The 21,630-nt window shown below is 44.8% G+C and overlaps 1 protein-coding gene across 3 annotated transcripts in view; it reads right to left on the reverse strand.

Moving 5' to 3' along the window:
* The window catches only part of LOC141157213 (cytochrome P450 2D17-like), a 472,560-nt gene that overhangs the window by 264,793 nt on the left and 186,137 nt on the right, over positions 1 to 21,630 (reverse strand). For 2 of the 3 annotated variants that reach the window (XM_073644204.1, XM_073644205.1), the window contains exon 5: positions 16,415 to 16,588. The exons of the other annotated variant lie outside the window; for it this stretch is intronic. In XM_073644204.1, coding sequence (XP_073500305.1) covers positions 16,415 to 16,588 — 174 coding nt within the window. The remainder of the gene's footprint in view (positions 1 to 16,414; positions 16,589 to 21,630) is intronic. 3 annotated transcript variants of the gene reach the window in all.

The raw sequence follows: 21,630 nt of genomic DNA on the forward strand, positions 1-21,630 counted from the left end.
AAGGCGTCAAAACTATGAATTAACACATGTGGAATTATATACTTAACAAAAAAGTGTGAAACAACTGAAAATATGTCTTATATTCTAGGTTCTTCAAAGTAGCCACCTTTTGCTTTGATGACTGCTTTGCACATTCTTGGCATTCTCTTGATGAGCTTCAAGAGGTAGTCATCGGAAATGGTTTTCACTTCACAGGTGTGCCCTGTCAGGTTTAATAAGTGGGATTTTCTTGCCTTATAAATGGGGTTGGGACCATCAGTTGTGTTGTGCAGAAGTCTGGTGGATACACAGCTGATAGTCCTACTGAATAGACTGTTAGAATTTGTATTATGGCAAGAAAAAAGCTGCTAAGTAAAGAAAAACGAGTGGCCATCATTACTTTAAGTAATGAAGGTTAGTCAGTGTGAAAAATTGGGAAAACTTTGAAAGTGTCCCCAAGTGCAGTTGCAAAAACCATCAAGCGCTGCAAAGAAACTGGCTCACATGAGGACCACCCCAGGAAAGGAAGACCAAGAGTCACCTCTGCTTCTGAAGATAAGTTTATCTGAGTCACCAGCCTCAGAAATCGCAGGTTAACAGCAACTCAGATTAGAGACCAGGTCAATGCCACACAGAGTTCTAGCAGCAGACACATCTCTTCAACAACTGTTAAGAGGAGACTTTATGCAGCAGCCTTCATGGTAAAATAGCTGCTAGGAAACCACTGCTAAGGACAAGCAACAAGAAGAAGAGACTTGTATGGGCTAAAGAACACATTGAATGGACATTAGACCAGTGGAAATCTGTGCTTTGGTCTGATGAGTCCAAATTTGAGATCTTTGGTTCCAACCACCGTGTCTTTGTGCGACGCAGAAAAGGTGAACGGATGGACTCTACATGCCTGGTTCCCACCGTGAAGCATGGGGGTGCTTTGCTGGTGACACTGTTGGGGATTTATTCAAAATTTAAGGCATACTGAACCAGCATGGCTACCACAGCATCTTACAGAGGCATGCTATTCCATCCGGTTTGCATTTAGTTGGACCATTATTTATTTTTCAGCAGGACAATGACCCCAAACACACCTCCAGGCTGTGTAAGGGCTATTTGACCAAGAGGATGAGTGATGGGGTGCTACGTCAGATGACCTGGCCTCCACAGTCACCAGACCTGAACCCAATCGAGATGGTTTGGGGTGAGCTGGACCGCAGAGTGAAGGCAAAAGGGCCAACAAGTGCTAAGCATCTCTGGGAACTCCTTCAAGATTGTTGGAAGACCATTTCCGGTGACTACCTCTTGAAGCTCATCAAGAGAATGCCAAGAGTTTGCAAAGCAGTCATCAAAGCAAAAGGTGGCTACTTTGAAGAACCTAGAATATAAGACATATTTTCAGTTGTTTCACACTTTTTTGTTAAGTATATAATTCCACATGTGTTAATTCATTGTTTTGATGCCTTCAGTGTGAATGTACAATTTTCAAAGTCATGAAAATACAGAAAAATCTTTAAATGAAAAGGTGAGTCCAAACTTTTGGACTGTATGTATGTATGTATATAGTGCATTGTGAAAGTATTTGGCCCCTTTGAAGCCAGAAATGTGGCAAAATGTAGAAAAGTTCAAACATAAAGATATAAAATTCTAATTTTTGGGGGAAGAATCAACAACAAGTGGGACACAATCGTGAAGTGGAACAAAATTTATTGGATATTTTCAACTTTTTTAACAAATTAAAAACTGAAAAGTGGGGCGTGCAATATTATGTGGCCCACCTTGAGTTAATACTTTGTAGCGACCCCTTTTGCTGCGATTACAGCTGCAAGTCGCTTGGGGTATGTCTCTATCAGTTTTGCACATCGAGAGGCTGAAATTCTTGCCCATTCTTCCTTGCAAAACAGCTCGAGCTCATTGAGGTTGGATAGAGGGCGTTTGTGAACAGCAGTTTTCAGCCAATGAAAACACAGAAGTCATTATCTCAGTAAATTAGAATACTTTATAACAACAGCTTGAAAAATGTTTTAAAATCCGAAATGTTGGACTACTGGACTGTATGTTCAGTAAATGCACTCAATACTTGGTCGGGACTCCTTTTGCATCAATTACTGCATCAATGCAGCGTGGCATGGCGGCGATCAGCCTGTGGCACTGCTGAAGTGTTATGGAAGCCCAGGTTGCTTTGATAGCAGCCTTAAGCTCGTCTGCATTGTTCGGTCTGGTGTCTCTCTCATCTTCCTATTGATAATACCCCATAGATACTCAATAGAGATGAGCGGTGTTCGACTCGAACTGTTTGCCAATCTCAAATTCGAGCTGTTTTGGGCGCTGTTCGAGCCGTTTGGCGAACACGAACAATTTGAAAAAAATTCGGCTGTTCGAGGTTATGTTCGATAACTGTTCGTGCACCAAAATCATAACTGGCTTTTTTCTCAGTAATGCTGAAAATTAATGTTAATACGCAGTTTCAGTGTACAGCGGGGCGGGGGGAGGGCCAGGGGTGGATCTCTGCATACATAATGAAGATCTCCATTTTTTTTCCCTTTCCCGCATTTACAGTGGGGAGGTGCAATCTGTCAGCCTATCAGCAGCGCACACACGGAGCGAACTGCTTTTTTTCACACAAGCAAGGGCATGTGTCATTGGCAGTGTTTGTCACATGTACTTGCCCTATAAGACCCAGCCATTTTCCACGTATCCACCATTTTCTCACTGCTGCAGCTGCGTGTTAAATGACACCGCTGTTGCTGTGTGCGCTATACTTTCAGTGTTAATTAGAGATGAGCGGTGTTCGACTAGAACTGTTCGCCAATCTCAAATTCGAGCTGTTTTGGGCGGTGTTCGAGTTGTTCGACGAACCCGAACGATTTGCAAAAAATTCGGCTGTTCGAGGTTATGTTCGATAACTGTTCGTGCACCAAAAGCGTGTCCTGCATGTCTGGCGCTATTTAGAGCACCAATCATGCAGGGATTGTCTGCCACTCACTGTAATGCCACAGCCATGGTGGTTGTGGCATTAGAGTGATTGCCTAAATGATTGGGAACAGTGCCAACAGTGAAACATGAAAAGCCGGCTATTCAGCAGTGGCGTACACCAGTACCCGACAAATTAGAACCGAAAGAATAGAGCTTCACACATAGATTAGATAGATAGAAACATGTCAGTCACATATATAAGAAGTACAGTGACAGTGTTGATTACTGTACTTGCCATTTAGTGTAAAGGATTTATTAAAACAAATATTAGTGTTTTCATGCACCGTCTCTTTAAAAAAGCCGGCCGGCAATTCAGCAGCGGTACCCGACAATTTAGAATGGAAGGAATAGAGCATCACACATAGATTAGATAAATAGAAACATGTCAGTCACATATATATGAAGTACAGTGACAGCGTTGATTACTGTACTTGTCATTTAGTGTTAAAATAAAGGATTTATTTAAAAAAAAATTGGCGTGGGGTTCCCCGTAATTTTAGGCTCTAGCGGAGGTTAAGCAGACAGCTGGGGCAGATGTTTGAAGCCTGGGAAGGGATAATACCCACGGAGCTTCCCAGGCTACTAATATCAGCCCCCAGCTGAATGCCTAGCCTTTACTAGCTATTAAAATGGGGGACCCCCCAAAAAATTGACGTGGGGTCCCCCCTATTTTAATAGCTAGCAAAGGCCAGGCAGACAGCTGGGGGCTGATATTAATAGCCCAGGAAGGGTGCCATGAATATTGGCCCCCTCCCAGGCTAGAAACACCAGCCGTCAGCCGCCCCAGAAATGGCACATCCATAGGATGCGCCAATTCTGGCACTTAGACTCGCTCTTCCCACTGCCCTGTAGCGGTGGCAGTGGGGTAATAGGGCTGGGGTTGATGTCAGCTTATAATGCCAGCTGACATCAAGCCCAGGTTAGTAATGGAGAGGCGTCTATAAGACACCCCCATTACTAACCCCATAGTCAAAGTTAAAAAAAAACACAAACACCCAGAATAAAGTCCTTTAATTGAAATAAAGACACAATTCTTTATTGTTCTAAATTAAACCATACTTACAATCACGCCCATTCCAGCTGAAGCCAACAATCCCCTGCAATAAAAGAAAAATAATAAAGCAACATAATCCTTACCTTTCCATGGTTCCCACGACAGCTTCAGCTCTGCTACATCGAGATGACAGGCTGGACCGCAGCAGAAAGCTGCCATCCAGCCTGTCATCCCGCAGACACTGAGAAGCGCAGGCTTGCTTGCGCTCCTCAGCGTCTCTCTGTGACGGCATCCAGATGATCCGAGTTCATGTCCAATGAACTCGGCTCACCTCATGCACGTCACTGACAGCGTGGGAAAATTCTCACGCTGAAGCGCTGAGTGCAGGAGAATTCTCCCACGCTGTCAGTGACGTGCATGAGGTGAGCTCATGTCCAATGAACTCAGCTCAGCTCATGCACATCACTGACAGCATGGGAAAATTCTCCTGCACTCAGCGCTTCAGCGTGAGAATTCTCCCACGCTGAAGCGCTGAGTGCAAGAGAATTTTCCCACGCTGTCAGTGACGTGCATGAGGTGAGCCGAGTTCATTGGACATTAACTCGGCTCATCTGGATGCCCTCACAGAGAGACACTGTGGAGCGCAAGCAAGCCTGCGCTTCTCAGTGTCTGCGGGATGACAGGCTGGATGGCAGCGTTCTGCTGCGGTCCAGCCTGTCATCTCGATGTAGCAGAGCTGAAGCTGTCATGGGAACCATGGAAAGGTAAGGATGATGTTGCTTTATTATTTTTCTTTTATTTCAGGAGATCGTTGGCTTCAGCTGGAATGGGCGTGACGGTAAGTATGGTTTAATTTAGAACAATAAAGAATTGTGTGTTTATTTCAATTAAAGGACTTTTTTCTGGGTGTTGTGTTTTTTTTAAATACTTTACTAGAAATTCATGGTGGTCATGTCTAATATTGGTGTGACCCCATGAATTTCGGGCTTAGGGCCAGCTGATAATGCCAAGCTGGCCCTAACCCCTTTAATACCCAGTGAGCCACCGCACCAGGGCCCTGGATGAGTTGGGTACAGCGCCAGAAGATGGCGCTTCAATGAACGCGCCATTTTCCGGGGTGGCTGCGGACTGCAATTTGCAGAGGGGGGTGGCCAGAAAGCTTGGGCCTCCCTGCGCTGCGGATTCCAGCCCCCAGCTGCCTAGTTGTACCTGGCTGGACAAAAAAACAGGGCGAAGCCCCACGTCTATTTTCTTTAAATTATTTCATGAAATAATTAAGAAAAAAAGGTCTTCCCTACATTGTTGTGTCCGGCCAGGTATAAATAGGCAGCTGTTGGTTCGGGGCAGCCCGTTCCTGCCTGCTGTACCTGGCTGGACACAAATATAGTGCGAAGCCCGACGTCAATTTTTTTTTAATTATTTCATGAAATAATTTAAAAAAAAAGGGCTTCCCTATATTGTTTTGTCCGGTCAGGTACAAATAGGCAGCTGGTGGTTGGAGGCAGCCCGTTCCTGCCTGCTGTACCTGACTGGACACAAATATAGTGCGAAGCCCCACGTCAATTTTTTTTTAATTATTTCATGAATTTCCTGAAATAATTTAAAAAAATTGAAGTGGGGCTTCGCGCTATATTTGTGTCCAGCCAGGTACAGCAGGCAGGAACGGGCTGCCCCCAACCACCAGCTGCCTATTTGTACCTGGCCGGACAGAACAATATAGGGAAGGCCTTTTTTTCTTAATTATTTCATGAATTTCATGGATGCGCCATTTCTGGGGCGGCTGACGGCTGGTGTTTCTAGCCTGGGAGGGGGCCCATATTCATGGCACCCTTCCTGAGCTATTAATATCAGCCCCCAGCTGTCTGCCAAGCCTTTGCTAGCTATTAAAATAGGGGGGACCGCACGTCATTTTTTTGGGGGGTCTCCCATTTTAATAGCTAGTAAAGGCTAGGTATTCAGCTGGGAGCTGATATGGGCAGCTCCGTGGGTATTACCCCCTTCCCAGGCTTCAAACATCTGCCCCAGCGGTCTGCTTAACCTCCGCTAGAGACTAAAATTACGGGGAACCCCACGCTAATTTTTTTTTAAATAAATCCTTTATTTTAACACTAAATGACAAGTACAGTAACCAACACTATCACTGTACTTATTATATATCTGACTGACATGTTTCTATCTAATCTATGTGTGATGCTCTATTCTTTCTGTTCTAAATTGTTGGGTACCGCTGCTGAATTGCCGGCCGGCTTTTTTAAAGAGACGGTGCATGAAAACACTAATATTTTTTTTAATAAATCCTTTACACTAAATGACAACTGCAGTAACCAACACTGTCACTGTGCTTCTTATATGTGTGACTGACATGTTTCTATCTATCTAATCTATGTGTGATGCTCTATTCCTTCTTGTCTAAATTGTCGGGTACCGGTGTATGCCGCTGCTGAATTTGCCGGCCGGCTTTTTTAAAGAGAGTGTCTTCTGAGCAGTTTGCCAGCTTTTGGACACCTTTGAAGTTGTTTTCTATGTGTTTTTGCTTGCCTGCCATTGGTTTTAACGGTGTTTGACGGTGTTCTAAGGTGTTCCACGAACTGTTCGATGAACAGTTCCTCGAACATCCCGGTGTTCGACGAACCGAACCGAACCCGAACACTACGGAGGTGGCTCAACACTAGTGTTAATTTCAAGCCAATTTTCGCACAAATCTACAGATAGCTTGGGAGTAGGTAATAGCTGTGATTGCAGTCCTTTTGAGAACTAGGTTACATCATTTCATATGACTTTTATCAGGCAGGTCTGTGCTCTTAAATAGATAGGTTGGGAGTAAAGACTAATTGTAATTGCAGTCCTTTTGAGGGCTAGGTTACATCAGTTCCTATCACTTTTTGCCAGGCAGGGCTGAGCCAGTGCTGTGCAAGTTTTTTTCACAGCATTTGGCTAAATCTAGCTAAGCAAATCCTTTTTGGCCCCTTGCAGTGTGTGTTAGTCAGTGGATTAGCCTATCTGTGTTGCAAGCTACAGCACCTGTGTATAGAATACAAATTTTTAACTGCACTTAGCCAAGTAAAACCTTTTGGGCATAGCATCATTCTATTATCCCATCTACACTAACCTCCAACAAGTTGCAAATTCAAAATAATTTTTATCTGCATCTAGCTCTGAAAAAATATTTGGGCTTGTAGCAGTGTGTGGGACTTGTTCTATTAGTCCATCTATACTAACCTCCACCAGGTTGCAAATTCAAAATAATTTTTATCTGCATCTAGCTCTGAAAAAATATTTGGGCTTGTAGCAGTGTGTGGGACTTGTTCTATTAGTCCATCTATACTAACCTCCACCAGGTTGTAAATTCAAAATAATATTTATCTGCATCTAGCTCTGAAAAAATATTTGGGCTTGTAGGAGTGTGTGGGACTTGTTCTATTAGTTCATCTATACTAACCTCCACCAGGTTTCAAATTCAAAATAATTTTTATCTGCATCTAGCTCTGAAAAAATATTTGGGCTTGTAGCAGTGTGTGGGACTTGTTCTATTAGTCCATCTATACTAACCTCCACTAGGTTGCAAATTCAATATAATTTTTATCTGCATCTAGCTCTGAAAAAATATTTGGGCTTGTAGCAGTGTGTGGGACTTGTGCTATTAGTCCATTTATACTAACCTCCACCAGGTTGCAAATTCAAAATAATTTTTATCTGCATCTAGCTCTGAAAAAATATTTGGGCTTGTAGCAGTGTGTGGGACTTGCTCTATTAGTCCATCTATACAAACCTCCACCAGGTTGCAAATTCAAAATAATTTTTATCTGCATCTAGCTCTGAAAAAATATTTGGGCTTGTAGCAGTGTGTGGGACTTGTTCTATTAGTCCATCTATACTAACCTCCACCAAGTTTCAAATTCAAAATAATTTTTATCTGCATCTAGCTCTGAAAAAATATTTGGGCTTGTAGCAGTGTGTGGGACTTTTTCTATTAGTCCATCTATATTAATCTCGACCACCTGTGTATGTAATAAAATTGTTTTACTGCATCTAACCCAGCCAATACTTTTGGGCTAATACCACAGTTTGGCCACTCAGCTCTGCTCTGTTCCCATCCATTGTTTTTTGTGCAAACAACTCCAGAGTTGTCAATTAGTTAACCACCAAAATGAGTGAAAAAAGGCCTGCTGCTGGTGGAAAGGGGAATAGGCGTGCTGGGAAGGGAAAAAAAGGTTGTGTCCGTGGAGTAGGTGTTAAAGCAACAGTAACATCTGCAGAAGAAAGACCATCTTCCAGCCAAACTCAGATGTCTACTTCTTTTAGCGGACAATGTGATAAGATCCCTTTCTTAGGGCCACGCCAATCGCTACAAATTCCAGATGAGGCACAAAAACAGCAGGTGCTTCAACGGATATCAAGTGCTCCTTTAAGTGGGCTCTCCTTCACCACAACTTCAACATCAAAAATACTTTAGTCCTCAGAGGTGTCACCCCAATCGCACTTGCTTCCTCACAGCTCCCAAGTCTCCAGCTGCCCATCTGAGTATGGGGTAGAACAGATGGTTGAGTCTGCAGAGCTATTTACTCATACTATAGCCTGGGAATCAGAGGTCGGCTCCAGAGCTTCTGTGAATCCAGACGAGGAAATGATCTGCACTGATGCCCAGAATCTTTATGAGTCGGATCCAGGACTAGACGCAGAAGGTTCTGACCATAATGTAGACCCTCGTTCCCAAACTGTAACTCCTGTTGGTGGAGACAATGAGGAAGACGATGATGAGACTCAAATACCTGATTGGAGCTACAACTTGAGTTTTTTGTCAGGGCAGGAAGAGGTTGGCTCTGAGGACATCGGGTGTGATAACACACAGGGTGATTTTAACGAGGTTGGAGATCCCACTTACTGTCAACCCACAGTCAGCCAGTCGAAGAGGTCAGCAGAGGAGGTGGAGGAGGATGCTAGTGATGACGAGGTCAGGTTGCGCCTTCCTGGACAGAGACGTAGTCCTGGAAGCACGTCAACAACTGCATCCTCAAACACAACTCTGCCTCTGACCACAAGTCGTGGTGGCTCTTCAGGTCACATGGGTGCTAAGCCTTGCATAGCCTGGGCATTTTTTCACATCGATAAGGATGACCCAACTCGTGTTATCTGTAACATTTGTCAGCAAAAGCTAAGTAGAGGCCAAAAAATACATAGTTTGAGTACTTCATGCATGAACCGGCACATGGATATGAAGCATAAGTTGCAGTGGGAAGCTCACTGTGCTACAATGCGGCATAGCCGGCCGGGCCAACCACCGTCTGCCACATCTTGTGCATCCGCGGCCTCTTCATTCTCTGTGACTGGGGGGACAGCAGTCACACCTGTTTTGGGACGCAGACCTGCCACCTCTTTACCCGCAACAGCCAGCGTGATTGGCAGGTCATCATTTTCTTTGGAGGTGGAAACACCAGCTGGTGTTCAGCGCTGTCCGACATCGATAGCACCACCTTTGGATGAAGGCAACCTAACATGTCCGCCTGCATCTTCCTCACAGACCGGCAGTTTGCCGGGGACACCCTTCTCAACCAGTCTAAGCACTACAGCCAGCCCTCTGTCCCTCAGATGTGGACAAGTAAAAGACCATTTTCTCCTAGCCTTGAGAAAGCTAAGAGGTTGAATTTCACCATCTGCAAGCTCTTGGCTACAGAAATGCTGCCTTTCCGCCTGGTGGACACAGAGGATTTTCGAGACCTTATGTCCGTCGCAGTGACCCAGTACCAGATGCACAGTCGGCACTACTTCTCAAAGAAAGGTGTGCCTGCGCTCCACCAGCATGTCGCACACAACATCACCGCTTCTTTGAGAAACTCTGTGAGTAACAGGGTGCATTTCAGCACAGACACTTGGACGAGTCGGCATGGACAGGGGCGTTACATGTCTCTGACTGGGCAATGGGTAACTATGGTGACAGCAGGACAAGGGGCTGCTGTCCAAGTCTTGCCGTCCCCACGAGTTGTGCGTCAATCCTCTTTATCTCAAAGTTCCTCCACTGCTTCTGCCTCCTCAACCTCCTCTTGGTCCTCCAACTGCACCCAAAGCCTGTCTGGTCATGCCACAAGCTTTCTAACTGCGCAGAAGGGATCCTGCACACCTCCTTACTATGCTGGCAGCAGGGCTCAACGTCATCAGGCGAGTTTTACTTTGAAATGTCTGGGAAATGTGAGTCACACAGCTAAGGAGTTGTGGTCAGCCCTGGAGAACCAGTTTCAGGAATGGTTGTCTCCACTGGACCTGAAACCAGGGAAGGCCGTGTGCGACAATGCTGCAAACTTGGGTGGGGCCCTTCGCCGGGACAATGTCACACACGAGCCTTGTATGGCTCACGTGTTGAACCTGGTTGTCCAGCAATTTTTAGCCCACTATCCCGGACTAGATGGCCTTCTGCAGAGGGCACAGTTGCTGTGTGCTCACTTCCGCCGTTCGCATCCCGCAGCTCAGCGACTTACATCTCTACAGAAGTCGTTGAGCCTGCCATTTCACCGGCTAAAATGCGATGTGCCTACCCGGTGGAATTCAACTCTGCACATGTTGCAGCGACTGTGGCAGCACCGACAAGCCCTGGTGCAATATGTTCTGACGTATATCCTGAGCCAACGAGATCCAGAGGTGGGGCAAAACACCCAGGAGGAGTGGTCTCAGATCAGGGACCTATGCACCCTTCTGCACAGTTTTGAAATGGCGACGAAGATGTTTAGTGCTGACGATGCCATTATCAGCATGACTATTCCGTTGTTTTACATGCTGGAGCACATATTAAACAGAATTCGGAGTCAGGTGGTGGCACAAGAGGAGGTGGAGGAAGTAGAGGAGGAGGAGTTGTATGCGGAAGGCCTAACATCTGCAAGGTCAAGACGGTCGGCAGCACCGAGGCGGCAGGCATGTGAAGGTGGGGGAGATGGTTTTACCAGGACGCATGGTAGCAGCCAAACTAGTGAGGAAGGTGCAGGAGCCCAGGAAGAAGTGGAGGACGAACTGATGGAAGACTCATCAGATGAGGGAGACATTGATCACATTTCTGTTGTGCGAGGTTGGGGGGAGAGGGCAGAGGAAGGAAGCATGATTGTTACCTCGCCACCAACACAACAGGGACTTGGTGCTCCTGGATGCGCAAGACACATGAGTGCCTTCTTGCTGCACCACCTGCAACATGACCCTCGAATTGTGAGAATTAGAAATAATCCTGACTACTGGGTTGCCACACTGTTAGATCCCCGGTACAAAAGTAAATTTGCAGAAATTATTCCTGCCATAGAAAGGGATGCACGCATGCAGGAGTATCAGCAGAGACTGTTGCAGAATCTTACATATGCTTTTCCACAAAACACCAGTGGTGCACGTAGTGAATCTCACAGTTCCAGACTGCCAATCGTGGGACCGTCGAGTGTTCAGCACTCAAACCTTAACAGAAACACAGTATCTGCTGGTAACATCAATTTTGCGGAATCATTTCACCACTTTTTTAGCCCATCCTTTGCAAGGCCACAGGAGACAAGAAGTCTGACACATAGTCAATGCCTGGAGACGATGGTACAGGAGTATCTCCAAGTAAACATTGAAGCCATGACTGTGTCACTGGACCCTTGCTCTTTTTGGGCTTCCAATCTGGACAAATGTCCGGAGCTCGCCACTTACGCCTTGGAGATCTTGTCATGCCCTGCCGCCAGCGTTCTGTCGGAATGTGTGTTCAGCGCTGCTGGTGGTGTGCTGACAGATAAGAGCATGCGGCTCTCCACTGATAATGTAGACAGACTCACGTTCATAAAGATGAAGAAATCATAGATCCGAACGGACTTTTCTACCCCTGTGTCATCCTGGGGAGAGTAAAAGCTTGATAATTTGTTAAAATCACCTCACCAACCGTTTTAAGCTTTCAAATTACTAATCATGTTTATCTGTATCTTGGCTGAATAATAATTTGGGCCTTGTAGCAGTGTGCAGTACTGATTCTATTAGGCCATCTATACTAAACTCCACCAGATTTAAAATTACTAATCATGTTTATCTGTATCTTGGCTGGAAAATAATTTGGGCCTTGTAGCAGTGTGCAGTACTGATTCGATTAGGCCATCCATACTAAACTCCACCAGATTTAAAATTACTAATCATGTTTATCTGTATCTTGGCTGGAAAATAATTTGGGCCTTGTAGCAGTGTGCAGTACTGATTCTATTAGGCCATCTATACTAAACTCCACCAGATTTAAAATTACTAATCATGTTTATCTGTATCTTGGCTGGAAAATTATTTGGGCTTTGTAGCAGTTTGCAGTACTGATTCTATTAGGCCATCTATACTAAGCTCCACCAGCTTTCCAACTAATAATAATTTTTAGCTGCATCTAGCCCGGAAAATAATTTTGGGGTTCCTAGATGCGCAAGACACATGAGTGCCTTCTTGCTGCACTACCTGCAACATGACCCTCAGATTGTCAGAATTCGAAATAATCCTGACCACTGGGTTGCCACACTCTTAGATCCCCCACACTCTTCGATCAACCTTTTCATTTTAATAAAGAACAAAAAAATGGTCATTTTTGAAATGATAAGCATTAGCAGGTTATTAGAAACTGAAATCAAACAGTTTTCAACTCAAAACTTTATTCTAGGTGATGTTACATTTGCACATAGGACCCCTTGTTCGAAAGGAGCTTCTGAACTCTCTCATCCATTGAATTTGTCAGGTTTTGGATGGTTTCTGCTTCAATTGTTTAGCATGAGGACAGAATACCCTCCCAGAGCTGTTGCTTAGATGTGAACTGCCTCCTGCCATCATAGATACTCCTTTTGATGATGCTCCAGAGGTTCTCAATGGGGTTGAGGTCAGGGGAGCATGGGGGTCACACCATAAGTTTGATCGCTTTTATGCCCATATCAGCCAGAGATGCAGATGTGTTATGTGCAGCATGAGACGGTGCATTATCATGCATGAAAATGATCTTGCTACGGAATACACGGATCTTCTTCTTGAACCATGGCAGGAAGTGCTGTTTGAGAAACTCCACATACATTATGGAGTTCATCTTTACCCCTTCAGGGATCCTAAAGGGACCGACAATCTCTCTCCCCATGATTCCAGCCCAAAACATTACTCCACCTCCTCCTTGTTGGCGCCGTGGCCGTGTTTGCATGGGGTGTCCATCAAGCAGCCATCCTCCACTCCATCCATCTGGACCATCGAGCGTTGCACGGCACTCATCGGTGAACAAAACAGTTTTGAAGTCAGTCTTCATGTATTTTTGGCCCACTGGAGTTGTTTCTGCTTGTGTACAGTGGATAGAGGAGATCGACAGGATGGCTTACGCACAGCTGCAAACCTCTGAAGGACCCTGCATCTTGTTGTTCGCGGGACGTTGGAGGCACCAGCAGCTTCAAAAACTTGTCTGCTGCTATGACAAGGCTTTTTTGCCGCTGCTCTTTTAACCTGACATAATTGCCTGTAGGAAAGATTCCTCAATTTTCCCTTATCAGCACGCACACGTGTGTACTGTGAATCAGCTACATACTTCTTGATTGTGCGATGATCAGGATGAAGTGTCTTGGCAATGTTGATTGTAGTCATGCCTTGACCTAAACACTCCACAATTTGTTGCTTCTCAGCAGCCGACACATCCTTTTTCTTTCCCATTTTGGCAGAAAATGTAGGCTGCTTAATAATGTGGGACAGCCTTCTTAAGTAGTCTTGCCTTTCATTGGACACACCTGCCAAACTAATTAGCACAGGTGTCTGCAATTGCTTACAGTGATATAAAGAGCTCTGACACACATCACCATCAATGAGTTTAACTGACAAACAAAAAAATTCTTACCTTATCACTCCTAAACACTTTTTGCATAATAATTTGGAACACAGTGAACACGTGCTTTTCCACAAAACACCAGTGGTTCACGTAGTGAATCTTACAGTTCTAACTTGCCAACCATGGTCTGTATGGAGTTGTTCAATAAAGGGCCCAAAATTAAGATAACATAGACGGGAGAGGTCTCTATGAATACGAATTCCTAAGAATTTGATACCCTGTGAGGGCCAGGCAAAGGGAAAGTTGGACTGGATGGAATCCTGTATGGATTTGGGGAGGGAGACTTCGAGGGCCTCAGACTTCGCTGCATTGATTTTAAAATTTGACCATGTAACAAAGTGATCTATTTCAGCCATAACAGCAGGGATGGATATATGTGATTGAGTGATATATACTAGAAAATCATTAGCAAATGCAGAGCACTGGTACTCGGTGCCTCCCACCTCAATCCACCTAATATTAGGGTTATGGCGAATTGATGAGAGCAGGTGCTCCGTCACTAGGATGTATAAGAGAGGGGTCAGAGGACATCCCTGCCTTGTCCCATTGGTGATTATGAAAGGTGATGAAAATGTTCCATTTATCTTCAGCCTAGGTGACGTATTGCGATACAGGGCCGTGATTTTGCCTATAAAAGGGTCCCCTAGAACCCTACCCCAAGCTTTTTAAGAGAATGATATATGGCGTGCCAGGAGACTCTATGGAATGCTTTCTCAGCATCCAATGAGAGTGTCTAATTACAAATTTTTAACTGCATCTAGCCCAGGAAATACAGTACAGACCAAAAGTTAGGACACGCCTTCTCATTTAAAGATTTTTCTGTATTTTCATGACTTTGAAAATTGTACATTCACACTGAAAACATCAAAACTATGTATTAACACATTTGGAATTATATACTTGACAAAAAAGTGTGAAACAATTGAAAATATGTCTCATATTCTAGGTTCTTCAAAGTAGCCACCTTTTGCTTTGATGACTGCTTTGCACACTCTTGGCATTCTCTTGATGAGCTTCAAGAGGTAGTCACCGGAAATGGTCTTCCAACAATCTTGAAGGAGTTCCCAGATATGCTTAGCACTTGTTGGCCCTTTTGCCTTCACTCTGCCGTCCAGCTCACCCCAAACCATATCGATTATGCTCAGGTCTGGTGACTGTGGAGGCCAGGTCATCTGGCGTAGCACCCCATCACTCTCCTACTTGGTCAAATAGACCTTACACAGCCTGGAGGTGTGTTTGGGGTCATTGTTCTGTTGAAAAATAAATGATGGTCCAACGAAACGCAAACCGGATGGGATAGCATGCCGCTGCAAGATGCTGTGGTAGCCATGCTGGTTCAGTATGCCTTCAATTTTGAATAAATCCCCAATAGTGTCACCAGCAAAGAACCTGCACACCATCACACCTCCTCCTCCATGCTTCACGGTGGGAACCAGGCATGTAGAGTCCATCCGTTCACCTTTTCTGAGTCGCACAAAGACACGGTGGTTGGAGCCAAAGATCTCAAATTTGGACTCATCAGACCAAAGCAAAGATTTCCACTGGTCTAATGTCCATTCCTTGTGTTCTTTAGCCCAAACAAGTCTCCTACTGCTTGTTGCCTGTCCTTAGCAGTGGTTTCCTAGCAGCTATTTTACCATTAAGGCCTGCTGCACAAAGTCTCCTCTTAACAGTTATTGTAGAGATGTATCTGCTGCTAGAACTCTGTGTGACATTGACCTGGTCTCTAATCTGAGTTGCTGTTAACCTGCGATTTCTGAGGCTGGTCACTCAGATAAACTTATCTTCAGAAGCAGAGGTGACTCATGGTCTTCCTTTCCTGGGGCGGTCCTCATGTGAGCCAGTTTCTTTGTAGCGCTTGATGGTTTTTGCAACTGCACTTGGGACACTTTCAAAGTTTTCCCAATTTTTCACACTGACTGACCTTCATTTCTTAAAGTAATGATGGCCACTCGTTTTTCTTTACTTAGAATTTGTATTATCGCAAGAAAAAAGCAGCTAACAGTCTATTCAGTGGGACTATCAGCTGTGTATTCACCAGACTTCTGCACAATACAACTTATGGTCCCAACCCCATTTATAAGGCAAGAAATCCCACTTATTAAACCTGTGAAGTGAAAACCATTTCCGGTGACTACCTCTTAAAGTTCATGAAGAAAATGGCAAGAGTATGCAAAGCAGTCATCAAAGCAAAAGGTGGCTACTTTGAAGAACCTAGAATATAAGACATATTTTCAGTTGTTTCACACTTTTTTGTTAAGTATATAATTCCACATGTGTTAATTCATAGTTTTGATGCCTTCAGTGTGAATGTACAATTTTCATAGTTATGAAAATACAGAAAAATCTTTCAATGAGAAGGTGTGTCCAAATTTTTGCTCTGTATTGTGTATATATATACACATGTGTGTGTATATAGTGCTATACATCAACCCTACTTTATAAGGCTTTGTTCACATTAACTCTATAAAACTGACAACTTATATGCTGAATTCCAGCAGAGCTCGATGATCCCTATTGCCTGTAGTGGGACTCGTCAGGGTTCCATCATGTTTTCGGCATTTTACCTGCATTGTACTCAGCATGCTGCACTATTCTTGCTAGGCCTCTGATGAAATCCAATCTGTGCTTAACAACTATAAAACTGTTCTTACCTTTTCCATCTCCACTAGGTAGGCATCAATAAAATCACGGGTGTAGCTTGGATTCCAAGTATTTTGATGCTCTAAAATTATTTCCTTTAGGAAAGCAATCAGTTCATACTGCGGCTGCATCACTCGGTCAATAAGCCACGGGATGCGGGTGAGGAAAGGAATTTCATTTAGAATCTAAAAAATAAATAAATAAATCGTATAATGTAATAATTACCGTAATACCTATGTAATGCCCCAAAGTTGGAGATTACATTAATGTTTTCTAAGAATGATGAATGTTATGTATATGCCTTTAAGTTTATGTCCTTTGTCACTATGAGTCAGCTCTTACTACACTAGTTTAGTAAGTAAATAGTTATTTTTTTTATTAGTTGCTAGCGAATACTTTGGTGGGTGGAGCTAGTTACACCAAAAAGGTACACTAAGTACAGTTCTAGTGAGATTAGATAATTACAAAGACGAAGTAACAACACAGAGAAGCACCACAGCAATCAGCAAGCATGTGAGGGAATCCATTTCCCCTGTTCTTACCAGGCTTTATTGGGACCGACTAACCTGAGGAAAATGTGAGGAAGCACTAACGTCCACCGCTGGGGTGAGTGACCGCCTGGTTCTACAGAGCCCACACGTCTGTCTGCCCTTTGCAAATGAGCCCAGAACTCCAGCAACAACATTCAGCCAGTAGTGGATACTCATAGAGGACTATGAGGATAACGTTAATCTATTGCCCTTCACACGACATGAAAGTTAGGAACAAGGAGGTCTAGTATGGATAGAGACTCTGGAGGGTTACCCCATCACCCTGTGCTCCAGTGCCTGTTACATAAATTGGCGTCACCAACAGGATCCCACCTCCCTGTCCCTGTGTCTGAAAGAAGAACTACCCTAAGATAAAATTACTGAAGGAAAAAATTATGGCTAAAAATGTGCTCAAATTGACAGATTGTACATGTGTGCTTAAAATGGAGGACTGTGTCATTACTACAAGGAGAAGTATGCCCCACCATGGCCATATTCCAAGAAAAGGCATGAAAATCTGGTACAACCCACTGCTTAGAAAGTTCCTAACCAGAAAAACACCCCCTGAAGACAAGTCCTGCCTATCCGCAAAACAAGCAAATCATTGCACTAGAAACTCCCTAAGAAGGAGGAACCTACCCATTGGAACTAGCTGTTCCCCTGAAGGAAGCGACATTCCTGTCAAGAGAAGAAGAGGTAGAGACTAGTGTTGAGCCACCCCCCTAGTGTTCGGGTTCGGTTCGTCGAACACCGGGATGTTCGAGGAACTGTTCGTCGAACTGTTCGTCGAACACCTTAGAACACCGTCGAACACCGTTAAAACCAATGGCAGGCAAACAAAAACACATAGAAACACATAGAAAACATCTTCAAAGGTGTCCAAAAGCTGACAAACTGCTCAGAAGACGCTCTCTTTAAAAAAGCCGGCCAGCAATTCAGCAGCGGCATACACCGGTACCCGACAATTTAGACAAGAAGGAATAGAGCATCACACATAGATTAGATAGATAGAAACATGTCAGTCACATATATATGAAGTACAGTGACAGTGTTGGTTACTGTACTTGTCATTTAGTGTAAAGGATTTATTAAAAAAAATATTGGTGTTTTCATGCACAGTCTCTTTAAAAAAGCCGGCCGGCAATTCAGCAGCGGTACCCGACAATTTACAACAGAAAGAATAGAGCTTCACACATAGATTAGATAGATAGAAACATGTCAGTCACATATATATGAAGTACAGTGACAGTGTTGGTTACTGTACTTGTCATTTAGTGTTAAAATAAAGGATTTATTAAAAAAAAATTGGCGTGGGGTTCCCCTTAATTTTAGTCTCTAGCGGAGGTTAAGCAGACGGCTGGGGAGATGTTTGAAGCCTGGGAAGGGGGTAATACCCATGGAGCTTCCCAGGCTACTAATATCAGCCCCCAGCTGAATACCAAGCCTTTACTAGCAATTAAAATGGGGGACCCCCCCAAAAAAGTGACGTGGGGTCCCCCCTATTTTAATAGCTAGCAAAGGCTAGGCAGACAGCTGGGGGCTGATATTAATAGCCCAGGAAGGGTGCCATGAATATTGGCCCCCTCCCAGGCTAGAAACATCAGCCGTCAGCCGCCCCAGAAATGGCGCATCCATAGGATGTGTCAATTCTGGCACTTAGCCTCGCTCTTCCCACTGCCCTGTAGCGGTGGCAGTGGGGTAATAGGGTTGGGGTTGATGTCAGCTTATAATGCCAGCTGACATCAAGCCCAGGTTAGTAATGGAGAGGCGTCTATAAGACACCCCCATTACTAACCCCATAGTCAAAGTTAAAAAAAAACACAAACACCCAGAATAAACTCCTTTAATTGAAATAAAGACACAATTCTTTATTGTTCTAAATTAAACCATACTTACCGTCACACCCATTCCAGCTGAAGCCAACGATCTCCTGCAATAAAAGAAAAATAATAAAGGAACATCATCCTTACCTTTCCATGGTTCCCACGACAGCTTCAGCTCTGCTACATCGAGATGACAGGCTGGACCGCAGAAGAACACTGCCATCCAGCCTGTCATCCCGCAGACACTGAGAAGCGCAGGCTTGCTTGCGCTCCTCAGTTTCTCGCTGTGACGGCATCCAGATGAGCCGAGGTCATGTCCAATGAACTCGGCTCACCTCATGCACGTCACTGACAGCGTGGGAAAATTCTCCTGCACTCAGCGCTTCAGTGTGAGAATTCTCCCACGCTGTCAGTGACGTGCATGAGGTGAGCTGAGATCATTGGACATGAACTCACATCATGCACGTCACTGACAGCGTGGGAAATTTCTCATGCTGAAGCGCTGAGCACAGGAGAATTTTCCCACGCTGTCAGTGACGTGCATAAATTGAGCTGAGTTCATTGGACATGAGCTCACCTCATGCACGTCACTGACAGCGTGGGAAAATTCTCCTGCACTCAGCGCTTCAGTGTGAGAATTCTCCCACGCTGTCAGTGACGTGCATGAGGTGAGCTCATGTCCAATGAACTCAGCTCACTTCATGCACGTCACTGACAGCGTGGGAAAATTCTCCTGCACTCAGCCCTTCAGCGTGAGAATTTTCCCACGCTGTCAGTGACGTGCATGAGGTGAGTTTATGTCCAATGACCTCAGCTCACCTCATGCACATCACTGACAGCGTGGGAGAATTCTCACGCTGAAGCGCTGAGTGCAGGAGAAGTTTCCCACGCTGTCAGTGACGTGCATGAGGTGAGCCGAGTTCATTGGACATGACCTCGGCTCATCTGGATGCCGTCACAGCGAGACACTGAGGAGCGCAAGCATGCATGCGCTTCTCAGTGTCTGCGGGAAGACAGGCTGGATGGCAGCTTTCTGCTGCGGTCCAGCCTGTCATCTCGATGTAGCAGAGCTGAAGCTGTCCTGGGAACCATGGAAAGGTAAGGATGATGTTGCTTTATTATTTTACTTTTATTGCAGGAGATCGTTGGCTTCAGCTGGAATGTGTGTGATGGTAAGTATGGTTTAATTTATAACAATAAAAAATTCTGTGTTTATTTCAATTAAAGGACTTTATTCTGGGTGTTGTGTTTTTTTTTAAATACTTTACTAGAAATTCATGGCGGTCATGTCTAATATTGGCGTGACCCGATGAATTTCAGGCTTAGGGCCAGCTGATAATACCAAGCTGGCCCTAACCCCTTTATTACCCAGTGAGCCACGGCACCAGGGCCCTGGATGAATTGGGTACAGCGCCAGAAGATGGCGCTTCTATGAACGCGCCATTTTTCGGGGTGGCTGCGGACTGCAATTTGCATCGGGGGGGGGGGCAGAAAGTTTGGGCCTCCCTGCGCTGCAGATTCCAGCCCACAGCTGCCTAGTTGTACCTGGCTGGACACAAAAATAGGGCGAAGCCCCACGTATTTTTTTTTTTAAATTATTTCATGAAATTCATGAAATAATTAAGAAAAAAAGGCCTTCCCTATATTGTTGTGTCCGGCCAGGTACAAATAGGCAGCTGGTGGTTGGGGGCTGCCCGTTCCTGCCTGCTGTACCTGGCTGGACACAAATATAGTGCGAAGCCCCACGTCAATTTTTTTAAATTATTTCAGGAAATTCATGAAATAATAAAAAAAAAATTGACGTGGGGCTTCGCACTATATTTGTGTCCAGCCAGGTACAGCAGGCAGGAACAGGCTGCCCCCAACCACCAGCTGCCTATTTGTACCTGGCCGGACACAACAATATAGGGAAGCCCTTTTTTTTTAAATTATTTCATGAAATAATTAAAAAAAAATTGACGTGGGGCTTCGCACTATATTTGTGTCCAGCCAGGTACAGCAGGCAGGAACGGGCTGCCCCCAACCACCAGCTGCCTATTTGTACCTGGCCGGACACAACAATATAGGGAAGCCCTTTTTTTTTAATTATTTCATGAAATAATTAAAAAAAATTTGTCGTGGGGCTTCGCACTATATTTGTGTCCAGCCAGGTACAGCAGGCAGGAACGGGCTGCCCCCAACCACCAGCTGCATATTTGTACCTGGCCGGACACAACAATATAGGGAAGCCCTTTTTTTCTTAATTATTTCATGAATTTCATGAAATAATTAAAAAAAAAAAATACGTGGGGCTTCGCCCTATTTTTGTGTCCAGCCAGGTACAACTAGGCAGCTGGGGGCTGGAATCCGCAGCGCAGGGAGTCCCAAGCTTTCTGCCCCCCCCCCCACCGCTGCAAATTGCAGTCCGCAGCCACCCCGGAAAATGACGCGTTCATAGAAGCGCCATCTTCTGGCGCTGTACCCAACTCATCCAGGGCCCTGGTGCGGTGGCTCACTGGGTAATAAAGGGGTTAGGGCCAGCTTTGCATTATCAGCTGGCCCTAAGCCCGAAATTCATGGGGTCACGCCAATATTAGACATGACCACCATGAATTTCTAGTAAAGTATTTAAAAAAAACACAACACCCAGAAAAAAGTCCTTTAATTGAAATAAACACACAATTCTTTTTTGTTCTAAATTAAACCATACTCACCATCACGCCTATTCCAGCTGAAGCCAACGATCTCCTGCAATAAAAGAAAAATAATAAAGCAACATCATCCTTACCTTTCCATGGTTCCCACGACAGCTTCAGCTCTGCTACATCGAGATGACAGGCTGGACCGCAGCAGAACGCTGCCGTCCAGCCTGTCATCCCACAGACACTGAGAAGC

The sequence above is a fragment of the Phyllobates terribilis genome, unplaced genomic scaffold (genome assembly GCF_046119375.1).
Source record: "Phyllobates terribilis strain yellow unplaced genomic scaffold, ASM4611937v1 Scaffold_8__6_contigs__length_399053987, whole genome shotgun sequence".
In the NCBI taxonomy this organism is placed as follows: domain Eukaryota; kingdom Metazoa; phylum Chordata; class Amphibia; order Anura; family Dendrobatidae; genus Phyllobates; species Phyllobates terribilis.